The 17,969-nt window shown below is 36.9% G+C and overlaps 1 protein-coding gene across 2 annotated transcripts in view; it reads left to right on the top strand.

Moving 5' to 3' along the window:
• Positions 1–16,568, top strand: part of LOC128020140 (carboxy-terminal domain RNA polymerase II polypeptide A small phosphatase 1) — a 34,341-nt gene extending 17,773 nt beyond the window's left edge. Inside the window, exons 1-6 of one of the 2 annotated variants that reach the window (XM_052606786.1) lie at positions 167–3,703; positions 6,775–6,876; positions 9,170–9,226; positions 12,702–12,794; positions 14,136–14,321; positions 14,501–16,568. In XM_052606786.1, coding sequence (XP_052462746.1) covers positions 554–3,703; positions 6,775–6,876; positions 9,170–9,226; positions 12,702–12,794; positions 14,136–14,321; positions 14,501–14,629 — 3,717 coding nt within the window. In that variant the 5' untranslated portion in view covers positions 167–553 and the 3' untranslated portion in view covers positions 14,630–16,568. Of the gene's footprint in view, positions 1–166; positions 3,704–6,774; positions 6,877–9,169; positions 9,227–12,701; positions 12,795–14,135; positions 14,322–14,500 lie in introns of those variants that run through there. The other variant, XM_052606787.1, reaches the window with a different exon arrangement.
• The last annotated feature ends 1,401 nt before the right edge of the window (positions 16,569–17,969 follow it).

Below are 17,969 nucleotides of genomic sequence, written 5' to 3'. Positions count from 1 at the left end.
CCGAGAGCCATATGATCAGCTATGATAGTGAGGAAACCAAAACCTCAAGCTAGCTTTTGCGCAATTCTTTTCCTGTTTACGAGTTGAATATAGCATGATGAAAATTAATCACATTTGCATTCATGTACCAGAGACCCTAAATACTCTTCAGCAAAAAAACAAAAAAACAAAAACTGTTGCCACTCATAATTCCAATTAACTTATTATTCAGGGAAAAAAGCATGGCTGTGAACAACTACAAGTAGATCAGGTGTCAAGACGCTGTAGGTGTCTGATTCAGATTTATGCCTTACTTCAGCTTTTTATAGTGATTTGATACACCAGGAGTTATTTGTCACGTCTCTGAAGCACCAAAATAAATTGGTAGGTGTCCTGAAGGCGGGCTGAGTGCAGGGTTCAGTGGAGTCTCAACCCCTCTGTCATGTCAACGTGCACATTGCTGCTGGTGTCTCAGGCAGGCTGTGGGCTCAACGAACCCCTTCAGCCTTGTGCGCCTCCTCTTCCAATGTAGATCTCTGACTCTCCTTGCAGACTCTCTGGAGAAAGCAAACTTATGGGAGAATGTTTGGAGTGTTTCCCTTCTTCTGACATTTGCCAGGGTTTTGGAGAACGGATGTCTTTTGCCGAAAGCAACATTACTAAATACTTGGAATCCTCTGCCTTTTTTAAAAGCAAGCACTCTGAAGTAAACATGCCCGCTGAACTATGCTTTGACCATTCTGAGGTCTCTGGACAAAGAAATCCTAAAAAGGAAAACCAGCCTTTGGAACGTGCTGTAGAATTGAGCACAGAACAAGAAGCACTTTTTGAATCCACGGCACACCAAAGTGCCATCGAGGTGAAAGAAGCTGATGGGATTTGCTTTGAAAATGGTCAAATCAATGGTGAATTTTCATATCGGTCTTGTTCATCTGGATACAGCTCTTTGTTGGACAGCTGCTCTGAGCACAGTGAGTGTTTTGAAATAAGCAGTTCCTCAGTTGACTTGGTTGACATAAGCCAAAATGCACTTAGCATTGCATTCGAGATAAGTGATCAAAGTGAGATTTCTGAACATGATGCTGAACAGTTAACTTTATCTGAGATGAGCCTAGATGATTGTGAGTCTTTTCAACAAGATGATCCAGAACAGATCATTTTAACTGAGATGAGACTAGGTAATTGTAACTCTTTTAAACAATATGATGCAGTACAGTTAAACTCATCGGAGATGAGCTCAGACCTTTGTGAGTTTATTCTGCAAGATGATGCAGAACCGGTAAAGTTTAGCCCAGACTGTTTGCACCTTGATAATGCAGAAGAAATCAATTTGTCCCAGATGAGCCTAGATGATTGTGAAACTTTACCACAAGATGATGCAGAACTAGTAAAGGAGAGAGATCTTTGTGATTCTTTTCCACAAGTTGATGTTGAGTCCTCACAATTAGATCCTTCAGATCATGAAATGCTTTCTGAATGTGATGGAGGGTTTCAGGAACAGTGTGAAAACAGCAGTCCTGAAGACAGTATATCTGATCAAAATGGTGTAGTTGAACTAGATTCTGAAGACTGCGAGACATCTAAACAGTCTGAACCTAACAATCAAAACAAGCTTGAGAAATACCATGCCACACATTTTGAATCCACTGAACTGTGTCAGGACTATATAAAAAGTAAGCCATCTGACCACTGTGTGTCCCTTGAGCACACACAACTTACTGGGCAAATGGACACCGCTGATGACAGAGTTCTGTTAAACAGCCTAGATGATTGGACTTGTTCACCGGAGACCTTTGATTGTAGTTGGACCTTTGACTCCACAACTAAAGGGCATCAGGACTGTAACAAACTCTCTGAGCAAAGCGAATCCTCTCTATGTTTTAAGGTTTTAGAGCAATGCACAAGCTGTGGGATGAGTTTTGAGAAAGGTTATGTGCGTGGACAATGCACTCCCGCTGTACCCACTGACCATTCTGAGGGCCCACATCAAAGCAGACTTGCAGAAGAGTCTTCAAGAACACACAGCTCTGTCTTTCACATCCCTGAAGTTACCAAAGAAAATTTGGCTAATCATAGCAGCAGAACTGAGGTAAGGAAACCATCTCAGTCCGATGCCATGTTTTCTGGATCAATGGAAACCTTTGAAGCTCGTTGGCTTTCTCGGTTTCTTGCTGATCTTTTGAGGCATAATAAGGAGACTTCAAGTCTTGCTGCTGAAATCCTTGAGTCAAATGGAGGGGTAGAAATCCCTGAAGTCGTAGATTGCAAGCGTGAAGTTCAAGCTTTTGATACATGTAGGAAGCTATGTAGAAAGTGTGATGAGATGGAGACCGGGAAATTGTGTAATGATGAAACTCCTCAATCTTTTCAACTTGCTGATGATGAGGAGGTTAAGTTTGAACACCACTCGAATGTGGTCATCTCCCTGGATACAGCGACCACAGCAGCGGGTTCTTCAGATGAATCAAGCGAGGAGGAGTATGGTGACTGCATGGATGGTAAAAGTCAAGGTAGCTCTGAAACTGAATCATTCAAAAGTTTTGTTGAGTCGGAATCGTTTGAAATCTTCTTAGATCAACCATGTGATAAGGACAATCTTACGGAGGATGATGAGTCCTTGATTCAAATTCTACAGCCAGATGAGTACCCTGATGAAGGTAAGGAGAAGAACTACAGTATGTATACACAGGAAAGGTTAGGTGCTTGTGAAGAAGTGTGTGAGATTGATTCCAAGCGACAAGTGACAGGAAAAGAAAGCAGCAAAACTTATGCTGAAGCTGTAGCTATTGGACTCGACCTGGGTCAGATCCATGAATGTGCCAAACCAGATGAGGTCCATGAAACTGAAGATTATGGGCCTGGTTTTATGGATGAATGCTTCTTGTTGTATTCTGAGGGCAGGTTTGATGAACTTTGCCACAAAAATGGAGAGGTCATTGAACCCCATGTTGATATGGATGTGCAAGGGTCCTGTGTCGCTGCTGTTCAAGCTTATGGACTTAAAGAAGGGGTTGAAAATGCTTTTGACAGTATATCTGATGATTCCACAGGATTGTGTGCTGTGAAGGACACATTTAAAGGAGCTGAAACTTCAGAATCTCCTGTTGAAGAAAGTACATTGTTGGAAACTGAGGTCAGTCAGGGTTTAACTGAAAATTACACTTCTGAGAACACAGAAAATATACAAGATCTCAGTTCTGTGGTTGAAATCGATGAACTCAAGGAGATAAACTCTGACTTTGATGAAACTGAGGGGGCTCATGGACCTTGTTGTGGAGAGATTGAAACTACTGAAGATGATGAAACAAACCTTTTTGACTTTGAGGATGTTATGGGATGTTCTGAGGAACGTGACGAAGGTAGAGAGACCCCAACTGCTGATCAGCTGGTCTCATTTGCCTCTGGAGAGCAGTCAAAAGCAGAGACTGGCACTCTTTGGGTATCAGATGGTCAGCAAGAGGCCAACACCGAGCCAAAAGACCCCTGTGGGCTTCTTGATCCTCCTGGAGCTGATGGTCTGTCTGAGCAGCACCAGAAAAATGAAAAATTAGAGGAACTTATACATCAAGTTGCAAGAAGTGAAACATCTGAGCAAGACACGTTATTGAAGTCCGACCAAAAAAACTGTGAACAGAGTCATTCTTATGAGGAGAGTGATGTATCTGAAGACGAAGAGTACCCAGAGGACTGTGATTGTGAATTCTGTCTTCCACCCAGAGATCAGGTACCTTTTCTTAGGGGAGACACTTGTTCATTGAATTAAGGAGTTGAAAAGTCTATGCATGAATTTGATCGTTCAAAGTCAAAACATTTTGTTTGCAAAAGAACACAGTTAATCTGTTCTGTTTTGAGTTGCCAGACATTCTTGCCATATCTGTTTTTGCTTGGGATTCTAATTATTATATAGTCCGTAGCAACAGAACTAAAACAAGATGCCATCCTGGGATCTGATTCCATGTCTTATGTTCTGTTATTTAAATCAGAGTCATCTGTACACTCTTCGACTTGGTAATGAATCCAGAAGAGCCTGCAGGTCTTGAGATGTTCGTTCTGTAAACGTAGGGCAGAGTCTGTTTCAGACTGTGTGTGCACGGTGTACTTTTCAATGAAAAATTGGTTGGACAGCAGCTTTGATATCCCAACCAAGCTGCAGCAAGTCACTTGATCTTCCTCTGCTTATGGAATGCTAGTGCTAAAAGAGCTACCTTATGCCCCCTTATGGATACTCATGTCTATAACTAATACACCGTTTGGTTAGGCTCTGCGACCAAAGTCTTATCATGGTGTATTTGCATAATGTTAATTGTGCACTACTGTGCAAAAGTTTGGAGACAGTTAAAAAAAGAGATTTCTTAAAAAAAAATAATAATAATAGTCCAGCCCCAGTAGGGGTAGTATGTATATATTATGGTTTTTATATATATATATATATATATGTATATATGTATTTATATATATATATATGTATTTGTATATATATATATATATATATTAGTGCTGTCAATCGATTAAAAAAAATTAACTAATTAATCGCACAATTTTTTAAAATTAATCGCGATTAATCGCGATTAATCGCAATTAAAAGACTGAAACTTTTTGGATATGTAAATGTAAAATGTAAATAATTAATGTAAACTCAAGACAAAGAAACTATTTAAATTCAAAATATGATTGTTTATTGGAATTTTTGTTTAACTTGTAACACAGATTTTCTCATGTAAACAACATACCTGCAATAAACCATCAATATCCTCCAAATTAACTGTTGGCTTGAAAGCCATATTTATTACAGAAATAAAAACACAGGCATGTAAGTACCATTTGAATTTCAAAACAATCAATGCCAATAAAAAACAAAAATGATTTCCATGTTGAATTCTAAGTGGACTGCAAAAAAATTCCAAAGTATAGTCATTGCCAGTGCTTTAAGTGGGCCTGTATGCACCAGTACTCAGTACCGCCACTTCCAAATATAGCTCTTGAGCGTACCGCCACCTCTCCGTGCGCCCAGAACGTGCTTGTAGCATACCGGTACGCTCATTTGGACATCTGTTTTAACAGTGGTTTTAATCTTTTACCTGCACTGCCGATTTTCAGAGCGCCCTTCACAATGCAAGCTTCCTAATTCATCCCACCCAGAGCAGAAACTACATTACCCATTCACCCTTAAGTTATACAAGTGAATAGCGCATGTGTCGCTTTTCCCTCTGTTAAGTGTCAACAACTCAACGTGGCCGGAGAAGGTGTGTGAAACTCGTTGTGAGTTATACTAAAGCAAAATCTTGAGTATTTATTGTCTGATAAACATTAAAAACTGTCTGCGGAGGTTGAGTCGTCCTGCAGCCCCCGCTGGCTGTTCATTGGCTGCAGCATCTTTTTTCTAAGTTCTAAAAAAATACCGTAGACGGCAAGGCACAAATTTAGATATTCATTTATCTAATTAATCTATAGCCTATGCACAAAGACAATATGATCTTTTTGTCCTCTTTTTGTTTTAAAGCTTGATGAAGAGAGAGAGAGAGCGCAAGTTGCTGCAGCTGAGGAGGACAGTGATGCACGCGTACAGGAGTGATTGACAGTTCGCGGCACTGTATACAAAAAATACTCCGCTACACAATTATTTCGTTTAAGCTTATTAACGTTAGCGTTACAGAAAGGTCTGATTTACGCACTGTTACAGTCATTTTTTTTTTTTTTTTTAAACAATGACATTTGAGTTCATGATTTTAATGTTGCTGTTTCTTGTGGCAGACTAAATGAAGAGTAATGTTTCTTGTGGCAGACTGAAGAGTAATCCGGCAGAGTTTTATACTGAAACTTTCCGTCTAAAAGTCCTTCCTTGGTCTTATCCATATTTCTTTGCACGTTGAACACACATAGGCCACAACTGGAAATAAAAAAACTGCAACCGCGTTAATTGCGTTATTTTTTTTTAACGCGTTAAATATTTCAAATTAATCGAATGCGTTAACGCGCTAATTTTGACAGCACTAATATATATATATATATATATATATATATATATATATATATATATATATGTATATATGTATATGTGTGTGTGTGTGTGTGTGTGTGTGTGTGTGTGTATATATGTATATAATATAATATAATATAATTTTATTATTTATTTTTTCAATTTTTTCCCCTTGAAGTTCAATGGAAAAACCATTTGAATCCCAAAAAAACAACAAAACAAAAGTGAAATTACTGTGCTCAAATGAAAAACCTAACCCACAGGGTGACTTCCAATGAATGAAATATATTAAAAATATTTGTTTCTATTTAATTTTTCTACATTTTCTACACAGAACAATAAATGAAAGTGTGACATAGGCTGGTACCCGAGTTAAAACAAAAGAACTCAAACAGTTAAATTAGTGTTAAAATGTATATTTGTTTTAAATTCTCTTGAAATTGTGGACACATCATGCTTAGTGTTTTGCGTGAAGGAACCCTCTCTCTCAATAGATACTCAGGCAAACGTATAGAATTTCAAATAAAATCTTTACCAGTTGACACATTTTACTGCCCATCATGCAGTACATGCGTCGCACCAGCTAGCCCTACCCCATTTTATCCATTCAACTAGGTTTCGTGTCTACAAACAGACTAAAATACATAATATAAGATGCAAAAATCCAAAACATAAATTTTGTATAGCTGACATGCAATTTCAGTCTTTATTTGCATGATAGTGTCTGTGACATAAGAAGCTATAATATTAAATAGCTTGTTGTTGTAAATTACAACTTAGCTACTTATTTACCAGTGTCCTTTAAATGTTTATTACAGGTCCCAACCAAGCCACTTCTTCCACAGATAAAGTCTAAAGATGTAGGGAAGATCTGTGTAGTCATTGATCTGGATGAAACACTAGTCCACAGTTCATTCAAGGTAAGTCAATGTGTTGAGCCCTGTTTTTCCATCACTTTATTGCTGGCGGCGGGTGTGAATTAACTATGTGCTGTTGGCAGTCCAACTAATCACTTCATGGATATGGGATACACTTGACTCAAATGTTATAGATAGATATTTAACACCATTGCATGCATTCACATCACAAACTTTAAAGCTGAAGTGTCATTTATCTGATGTTCTCCTGTTTGATGGTTTGAAGGGATAGTTTACCTAAAAAGGAAAATTCTGTTATTTACCTGTAAGACTTGCTTTCTTCTGCTGTACTTAAAAGAAATATTTAGAAGAATGTTTCAGTGTTTCTTGTATATACAATGATAGTCAGTTGGGTCATGTGTTGGTTTGCTTTGGGCACCACCGACTTTGATTATATGGACAAAAACATTTGATTATATGGACAAAAACCTTGTTCGAAGTATCACCGAGTCTGACGTAAAGGTGAGTAATGTGAGTAAAATTTCTGATTTAACTATCCTTTAATGTGCATAGACAACTCTGAAAAGTGTACAAACCAAGCGTCAATCTCCTGGTTTCTCTCGTGAAGCCAACATGGAAGTGACATAAACTGTAAATCGTCAACTGGCCGCTAGAGGCTGGCTCCAAAAGGGATTCAATCCCATAGACTCCAGGTTAAAATGGCCAACTTTATAGCAAAAAACGTTTACAGCTTGGTGCAAAAAATTAGTTTGGTCTTTTTTGCCCTATATTCTCATGACATCTGTGAGTGGGGTGAATTTTTTAACGAGGAATCCCTTTAAATTATATAAAGCCTTAAAGTTCTGCATAATTAAGGGCGTGGCCACTTGAGTGACACGTTGATTGCCGCTGTGGACACTGCCGTCGGTGTCAGTGTGTACAGGTAGGCGTGGCTTCAGCAACCTGCATCCCACCTTTTTGCCCATTTTCAATTATCCGGGAGTGACGCACTGCCAAGATGGAGTGGCCTGCTTCGCCCACTTTTAGTTTCAAAAATGCTCTTCAGAAAACTGCCAGTGACATCACGGACACTACGTCCATACTTTTATACATTCTTTGGTATAAACTGTGGCTCTCTGATGCTATCAAGCTATCATTTTTGTTTGAGCTGCCTGACCAGCAGCAAACTCAACCAATGGCGTTAGTTTGAGACCAGACTTTCTGTTTGTCCAACCAGTGGCAGATGATGGGAGGGTGCAGGAAATGTTCGTAGAAAAACAATAAAATACTTTGTTTTTTTTAAAATACAAATTGACAGTGGTGCAGAATGTTTTGCTGATTGTGCCAGTGTAAATACAAGTAAGCTTATTTCAGCCGGAGGAAACCATCAAGTTGACTAGAGAATGTGCAGTATGCTTCTTTTGGTCTAATGGCACCTTTAATGTTTGTTTTTACACACACGCATTCACTTATCTGGAGAAATGTGGCATTCCCTGGTTTGACTCCTTATGGAAGAATGTTTTTCTCCTAATGCATTACATCATTAATGTGCTATGTCCACAATTTGGGAAAGCCAGGAAGAGAGGGAATGTTTTCTTGGGAGTTTTCGCAGCGACACTGTTCTAATGACTCTAATATACTCAAAGTGAACTTTGAGTATATTGAGTTTATTAAATATAAGCTGTTTGTTTAAAAGTAGGTCATCCAAAAATGAACATGTCATTATTAGAAATGTCATTATTTTCCACTCATGTTTTAAATCTATACGTTGCTCTTGTTTTACTTACTGTGTAACACAAGAGGAGAATTACACTTTGTAACGAGCAACAGTTCAGAGTAACCACTAACTCCGAAAGGACCAAAAAAAACCTGACACCAGCACACATTTGTCTGATATTAATTTATGACTTCAATGTCAGTCTGTTCTTCACAAAAACGTCAAGGTTTTAAAAGACAGAGAATGTACTGCAAAGTCACATGGCAGATTTTATGGCCTTTTTTCATGTTTGTGATGAATTTTTCCTTTTAAAGTCAGAAGTAAAACAAGTGTGATCTTTTAGCACAAGACAGCTTTATGTTACATCATGCCACATCTGTGAATGTAGGTCACGCTGTCCTGACATCTCTATAACACATAAACGTGATTATCTTAACATTTGAGATTGAGTTACGAGGCCTATCTAAAGAGCACTCTCAGGGTCTGTGGCAGTGTTTTAAATTAATGACTGGAACCTGCTGGGTCTTTCATGTTCACTAACATCTTGTCAGTCATTGATCCAGTCACCTGCAATATAGATTGAACATATGTGCTTTTGACTGCAACTGTTCAGTTTTGTTTATTTTTTTTTCTTCCCAGCCGGTAAACAATGCTGACTTTATCATTCCAGTGGAAATTGATGGAACAGTACATCAGGTGAGCATAACCTGTTCTCATACAAGGGTGTTCATTAATAATTAAGGAGCTGAAAGTCAGGCTGGAAAAAAAAAATTGTTTGCCGTAGGCCTGCTCTATTAACTAGGAAAAAAAAAGATCAAGATTATAACTGCTGTTAAAATGAAAGATACCCATTTTGATGCCAATATCCTAGAAATATGACATCTTGAAGAAACTTTTCTTGAAAGTAAAAGTGTGTGTTTGTGTGTGTGTGTGTGTGTGTGTGTGTGTGTATGTGTGTGTGTATGTGTATATATATATATATATATATATATATATATATATATATATATATATATATATATATATATATATATATATATATATACAGTATTGTTCAAAATAATAGCAGTACAATGTGACTAACCAGAATAATCAAGGTTTTTCGTATATTTTTTTATTGCTACGTGGCAAACAAGTTACCAGTAGGTTCAGTAGATTGTCAGAAAACAAATGAGACCCAGCATTCATGATATGCACGCTCTTAAGGCTGTGCAATTGGGCAATTAGTTGAATTAGTTGAAAGGGGTGTGTTCAAAAAAATAGCAGTGTGGCATTCAATCACTGAGGTCATCAATTTTGTGAAGAAACAGGTGTGAATCAGGTGGCCCCTATTTAAGGATGAAGCCAACACTTGTTGAACATGCATTTGAAAGCTGAAGAAAATGGGTCGTTCAAGACATTGTTCAGAAGAACAGCGTACTTTGATTAAAAAGTTAATTAGAGAGGGGAAAACCTATAAAGAGGTGCAAAAAATGATAGGCTGTTCAGCTAAAATGATCTCCAATGCCTTAAAATGGAGAGCAAAACCAGAGAGACGTGGAAGAAAACGGAAGACAACCATCAAAATGGATAGAAGAATAACCAGAATGGCAAAGGCTCAGCCAATGATCACCTCCAGGATGATCAAAGACAGTCTGGAGTTACCTGTAAGTACTGTGACAGTTAGAAGACGTCTGTGTGAAGCTAATCTATTTTCAAGAATCCCCCGCAAAGTCCCTCTGTTAAAAAAAAGGCATGTGCAGAAGAGGTTACAATTTGCCAAAGAACACATCAACTGGCCTAAAGAGAAATGGAGGAACATTTTGTGGACTGATGAGAGTAAAATTGTTCTTTTTGGGTCCAAGGGCCACAGGCAGTTTGTGAGACGACCCCCAAACTCTGAATTCAAGCCACAGTACACAGTGAAGACAGTGAAGCATGGAGGTGCAAGCATCATGATATGGGCATGTTTCTCCTACTATGGTGTTGGGCCTATTTATCGCATACCAGGGATCATGGATCAGTTTGCATATGTTAAAATACTTGAAGAGGTCATGTTGCCCTATGCTGAAGAGGACATGCCCTTGAAATGGTTGTTTCAACAAGACAATGACCCAAAACACACTAGTAAACGGGCAAAGTCTTGGTTCCAAACCAACAAAATTAATGTTATGGAGTGGCCAGCCCAATCTCCAGACCTTAATCCAATTGAGAACTTGTGGGGTGATATCAAAAATGCTGTTTCTGAAGCAAAACCAAGAAATGTGAATGAATTGTGGAATGTTGTTAAAGAATCATGGAGTGGAATAACAGCTGAGAGGTGCCACAAGTTGGTTGACTCCATGCCACACAGATGTCAAGCAGTTTTAAAAAACTGTGGTCATACAACTAAATATTAGTTTAGTGATTCACAGGATTGCTAAATCCCAGAAAAAAAAATGTTTGTACAAAATAGTTTTGAGTTTGTACAGTCAAAGGTAGACACTGCTATTTTTTTGAACACACCCCTTTCAACTAATTACCCAATTGCACAGCCTTAAGAGCGTGCATATCATGAATGCTGGGTCTTGTTTGTTTTCTGACAATCTACTGAACCTACTGGTAACTTATTTGCCACGTAGCAATAAAAAATATACTAAAAACCTTGATTATTCTGGTTAGTCACATTGTACTGCTATTATTTTGAACAATACTGTATATATATATATATATATATATATATATATAATTATTTTTTTTTTTTTTATAATTTGGCCTTATATTCTTACTGTACTGAAGCCAAAGAAAACTACAATATTATTAGGAAAATAAAACATTTTCTACCAACTTGTAGAGGTAATGTTACTATTTATTTATTTATCTATTTATTTATCTATCTCAATTGGTAGAGCACTGCGCTATCGACGCAGGGTTGAGGGTTCGATTCCCCGGGAATACATGATAGGTAAAAATTGTTTAGCCTGAATGCACTGTAAGTCACTTTGGATAAAAGTGTCTGCTAAATGCATAATTATTTTTTTTATTTTTTTTAGTTCCCAGACTCCAGGTTGAAAGTCCTGAATTACAGTGTTCAATCAAAATAATGTATTTACATGTTTTGGCAATGGATGAGAATTGCAGCCAATTATAGCCCATTATACACATGAATGCAGTGGTGACTCATAAGGTTTTTAAAGTCTGTAGGCCTGTCATTACTCATCCTAATTGGATGAACGTTTTAAGTATCACTTCTGTTCTCAGTGTGTGAGACTGTGATCATCTGCAGTCACAGCTTTGTTGATTATAATGTGAGCATTGTCATGTTTTTACTGGCTTCCTACATACATACATAAAAAATGGGGTGCAGTTGTCCAACACAGAATAAGTATTTATTTTAATGTCATTTCTTCATTAGAACAGAACAATTGTGATAGAATATATATAAAATAAAAAAAATAAAAAATCAGCATTCAAGCTTCTTTACTCATGCAATCCAAGTTAACCTGTGACCTCTATTTGTCTGTCTACTGTTGCGCAGTGTTGAACAACACAAACTTTATCTCTTGTTTACGTATTGCCATTTAAGTTGTGTGTGCTACCTGACAGTATCGTTGCCATCTCCACTGATGGGTCAGAGCAGCAGGTGGCTATTTCTAGGTCCTGACGAAATGGAGAAACCCTGACCGGCTTCTGAGAAGTCACTGGCCATCAATCTCTCCTCAGAGTGTGTCTGTTGCTCTCTCAGGCTATGAGAGTATGGTGCTTTGGCCCTTTAAAGGCCAACAGTCCCAGTTACACCATGAGACTGAAGACCGCTAAGGCTTTGGCCTGTTTCAAGTAATCCAGGATAGGCTTGTAATGTCAGGAAAGCCTATTCGGGATGACTTGGTTCAGGAATGAGACCACCAGCTTCATAAACGAGCTTGGCTGACCTAGTTGCTCTAGTAAAACAACCCGTTTTATTGCTTCTCTTAAAACAGGGTTTATCGTTGTACGATCATATAAAACTCATCGTTATATGAAGCTTCATATCAAAATGCATGCTAATATAAATCTTATTTATTTAGTAATATATCATCATGAATGTGACCTGTTTTAGCACCAGTTTTTCTCATATGCTGGGTTTCCCGCTACAGATAGTAACTGAATTGAATCCATTGCAGTAATGACTCATATTTGAACTGTTTTTCCTCTGTCTGTCTTCTGAATGTAGGTGTATGTGTTGAAGAGACCTCATGTTGACGAGTTTCTCAAACGGATGGGTGAACTGTTCGAGTGCGTGTTGTTCACTGCAAGCTTAGCCAAGGTAAGAAATGCAAAAGGATTTTCCACTATGCGAGGTATTAAGCAATATGTTTATTAATAAATAGGATTTAACATTACTTACTGTACGCTATGTATGAGATTTAAAGATGGTTACAGGGTTCCCACAGCTGTGGAAAACAAATGATTTTAAAATGGATTTATATATATATATATATATATATATATATATATATATATATATATATATATATATATATATATATATATATATATATATATATATATATTAGGGCCGGGACTCGATTAAAAAAATTAATCTAATTAATTAGAGGCTTTGTAATTAATTAATCGAAATTAATCGCATTTTAATCGCATATAAATATTTGACCTGACCATTGAATAATGAATGAATACATAAGCTTAAGCAACAAAATATTGTTTATTTTTGTTCAACCAAGTCTAGCAGACCAGTGCAATTTTTGCCATGAAGTGTAGCAATAGCATATTTAGAAACAATTTAGAAATATTACATTACAGAAAATCAGGAAGCTTATAGGTGCTGGAACCTTCTGTAAAGTGTTTTTTTTTTTTTTTTAAGTAAAACACAATACTGTCAATTACATTCAGAACATTGGAAACACTGACTATTAGAAAACATCTCTCTGTTGCTTCAGAGGCCATAACATACTAAGTCCAACTCTCAATAACCTTGGCCAAAACAATAAAGAGTTCAACATAAACTGTTGCACCAACAAAATAATACATAGTTCAACATAAAGTGTAAAGTCCACGCTAGCTGCTATATGTTTTGCGTTGAGGTGATACTTGAGGCTCAATGTGCTGCTGCGGCGAAATGCGAACGCTAGTTGGTGCTCCAGTATAATCGGTCCGCCGAAACTCATGCAGTGAGAAACGTTCCGCGGTGCAAAAATAAGTTATAAAAAATGCGGGAATTTTTTTTTCTGTAATTAATTAATCTTAGTTAACGCGTTATTTTTTGTGTAATTAATTAATCTCAATTAACGCGTTAAAGTCCCGGCCCTAATATATATATAAAAAATAGTGTCTTTCTTTATTATTTTTTATATCTTTGCCATGTTTAACTCATTGTGTATGAAATGCATCTGAAAGCACATAACCGGCTTTACTGACGAGATGTGCATGGCAATCAAATATATATATTTATAGAGTCTTTAATTGAGGATTATTTAAAGAAATGTTTTTTTCTTTATCCACTAATCAAAAACAACTTAAGACTTGTGTAATTTCATGGGTGTGGGAGTGCTATATTTTAGAAAGCTATTCACAGGTTTTGTACTTGATACTGGCACTTTTTTTTGCCTCTCTGTCTAACCGTGCCTGTCACATTCTGTTTTTCTAGTATGCTGATCCCGTCTCGGATCTGCTGGACAAGTGGGGAGCTTTCCGAAGCCGTCTTTTCCGGGAATCTTGTGTGTTCCACCGTGGAAATTATGTCAAGGACCTAAGCCGTCTAGGCAGGGATCTTAACAAAGTCATCATTGTGGACAACTCGCCAGCCTCCTACATCTTCCACCCAGACAATGCTGTACGTTACTGCCTTTCTTTGTTCTTTTGCACATGTTTTCCTGTGGCTCAGTGGTAGAGCATTGTGTTAGCAGTGAAAAAGGTTGTGGGTTCAATTCCCAAGGAAACACACAGACTGCTTGTCGCTTTGTCCCAGTATTCATATTAGTTTTAACAGACACTCTCCTCTGTTATGTTTAGGTACCTGTAGCCTCCTGGTTTGATGACATGTCTGACACAGAGCTGCTGGATCTCATCCCTTTCTTTGAGAGACTGAGTAAAGTGGATAATGTCTACACTGTGCTGAAGCAGCAGAGGACTACTAGCTAGCACAACACTAAGGGCAGCTGTCAGTATGGGGCCAGGGAGGCTGCTGGGCTTGGAGCACCACACTGCTTCCCCCTAACAGGACCAGCCACTAGCTCAGTCCTCATCACCTACCCAGAATTCCATTCATATGATGTTTGATAGAGAAAAAGAAGTCGAGTGACAGAACTGTGAAGGACTATTGCATGCATTCAATAAGAAGCTGATTGTTTTAACACTCAGTTGCCTGAATCTCAGGAAAACAGGCCAAGACCATATTTCACCCTGAAGTCAAATAATATAAATTATTTTTTAAAGGAAATGAAAGAGATGCTTTTTTTTTTCTTTTTTTTTTTGTGACATTATTTTGACAATTAAGCACATTCCCTCCAATTTTTTTCATAATGCAAAAATTCTAACATACTGTAATGTGTAAAAATATATATTATTTAAATTGTATTTATATATTATGGTTGCATTTGTTGTACTGCCTTTTAATTTATGCTTGTTTATAAGAAACGTACTGTATTACAGTAATCTAATTGTGAACAATAATATGGAAATAATATAAAAAAAAGCTAAAGCAAAATGTCCAGATGTATTATGGTAATAATGAGGGACAAATTGTTTAATTGTCATCAAATTAATTTCACAAAGCAAAAAAAAAAACAAAACAACAACTTTTGTTTTCTATATGCAAATATAATTTTATATGTATTTTACTTTTGATTTTAGGGAGCAATGTGGCCTGGGCATGTTTTCGTGTGATTCACCCAAAAAACGTGTTATTCCCTCTTTGCAACGCTTTCATTTTCATGGTTGAGGGAAGCCCTGTTAAAATGAAACAAGTTGATTGTCCTTTGGTTGGTGATTTGAGAAGATCAGTTTTTTTAAGAAAATGACTTCCTCTTCTTGGGTTTCTATCTTGAGTTAAACTTCCCTCATTCCCTGTGTTTATTGAGTTTACTTCAAGATCTTAATTCTAGTGAGGACAAAAACATGAATGCCATTCACATGGAATAATATGCTTCTTTTTTTATCTAACCAACTTTATTTGACTCTAAAGCAAGCTTTCATTATCCCTTTTTTTTTCGTTCAAAAATCATGTTTTTTTCCCCCTTCTCCTCCAGTTTCTCAATAACATTTGAAAAAAAGACTAATGATGCAATCAGCCCGCACTTGTAGGAAAGGGAAACTGGCCCAGCACTTCTTGTGTCACACGGCCCGTTTTCATTCAGAAGGTTAAGATAATGCACCTTTTGAATCCTATACGGTATGCTTTATTTAGTGTAATGCCGGGTCATTCACCTTGGCCTTAAAATTACTGTAGCAAAAATTCCTCAGACAATATCAAACTGGTCTTATTTAGAAATCAGTTTGTCTAATACTGTATAGTTTTAAATTCATAACCATATGCAATTTGTGTTTTATATTAATCAAAGCAAGTAAAGAATACTGGAATCAAACCTTGATTTGTCAGTGGAAACAGATGTTCGACTTGTAATGCCTTAACTCTCCATTAGATCACTAGGCTTTCGGATGGTTCATTGAGAAAGTGATTTGGGCATTGGCGTAAGCATGCCAGACTGTGGACTGGAGAGCCCTGTTAATGTGCAGTTGACATGCCTTCTTGTTAGTTGACATTTAATATGGACGGTTTTCCTAATGGGGATTGTATACTTGCTCAGAACTGTCTGAGTTGATTGTTTTGCAAGTGCCAATATCGACAATAATGGTGATGTTCATGTCTTCAATTAATGTGTCTGGGAGAGAGTGGAAAGGTGATGTTATGGCTTTTTAATACTGTTTTTTTTTTTTGTGTCCATTTTTCAGTGTTCGACTTTTTAAATAGATTTGGTGATGGCGAAACATTTGCCATCTTTCTATATTTGTGATATTAATGAAAACAGTGCTGTGCCATGGAGAATATTTTTTTCTGTTATTCATAAAAGTGTAAAGAGCAGCTTGAGTGATATTTTATTCTTAAAAAGCACAATTGATTTTTTCTATTTTGTACTTGAATCAAACCCTGTATTTCATTCTGGTAGTATTTCCAGTAGTATTGGATGTGCAGTTACATGGTTTGTATATACGTTATTTGTGTATACATTTCAAAATGATCAATGTCAGTCATTCAAAGTGTGTTACAAGTGTCAAGAAAAAAGAAATTATGAAACTTTAATGAACTTAAGCCTAAATTTAATAGGTACATGAGCACATAAGTCTTTCAGCATTGTTAACTGATGTTGCGGTTGAAAACATGTTATTGAATTGCATGTCTGACTTGGTACATTCTCTGAGGTCTGACTGTTCATCAATCTCAGTAGGACTCCTCGCACTAGTCTGCTTACGCAACAGGACCAACCTAGGCCCATGTTTTTCTGAGGTTATGTAATAGTCCTGGTAGTGCTTGTATGCCGCCTTTTCAATATTCTCAAAGAGGCCACAAATGCACTTCTCTTAATGTGTAGTTGTTAATTTAAGAAATGTGCAATGTATCTTTGTGCTCCTGAACAAAAAATGTGATAGTGGGAAGGCTTCAGAGCTTGTAGTTTTGTCAATTGTATCACTTTTATTACTGCCATAAGCAATTAATCAGTGCTCCACAGCAAGTCTTTTTGTAGGCACTCTAGGCATTATTAAGATAAATGAAGACTATTCATTTGTTGGTTCATTTGAAGGCTAATGGCTCCCTCTAGAGTTACATATAGAAATATTTTTCAACTGTTACAAGATGAAATGTGCTATAATATAATCTAAGCAAATGTTACATTTAAACAAGACAAAATATTTAATTTCAAGTCAGTTTTAAAATATCACTTAAGAGCCATCAAAACTAAGTATTTTTGGATACGGTGATTCACTCCTTTACTTTAAAGGTACATATTAATACATATACACAAGTGTATATATTACCTGAAGGTACCTCTGAAATGGAAGTTTTGTCTTTTTTTCCTGAAACAGGACAGCCTGGACAGCGCTTTACTTCATGCAAAGGTGACCACAGGTCCGATGACGTGCCAGTGGTGGTAAATCACAACTTAAAACATGTTTTCATGAAAAATATTAATTGCTAATGAACTTTAGTAATTATAAGGTGGCGTGAACACAGATTTTGGATAAAATATTTGTCATTGTTTGCAGCAAGTAACATCCAAACGGTGAAACCACATAATAAATAACCGATCTATAAACATTTCTAAATTCATGCATGTAAATCCCACAATTTTATTTTTATTAAGTTAATCTATTTTATATAGTCTATTGTTAATTCTACAGTAGAATTTATCTACTTTATCTACAATCATTTAAATTAGTTAAGTTGTTTATTTGCTTCACTTAGGCACTATATTTTTATTAAATA

This window comes from Carassius gibelio, chromosome A9 (genome assembly GCF_023724105.1).
Source record: "Carassius gibelio isolate Cgi1373 ecotype wild population from Czech Republic chromosome A9, carGib1.2-hapl.c, whole genome shotgun sequence".
In the NCBI taxonomy this organism is placed as follows: Eukaryota; Metazoa; Chordata; class Actinopteri; order Cypriniformes; family Cyprinidae; genus Carassius; species Carassius gibelio.
Note: the sequence above shows the minus strand (reverse complement) of the source record. Positions and strands in the feature narration are given on the sequence as shown.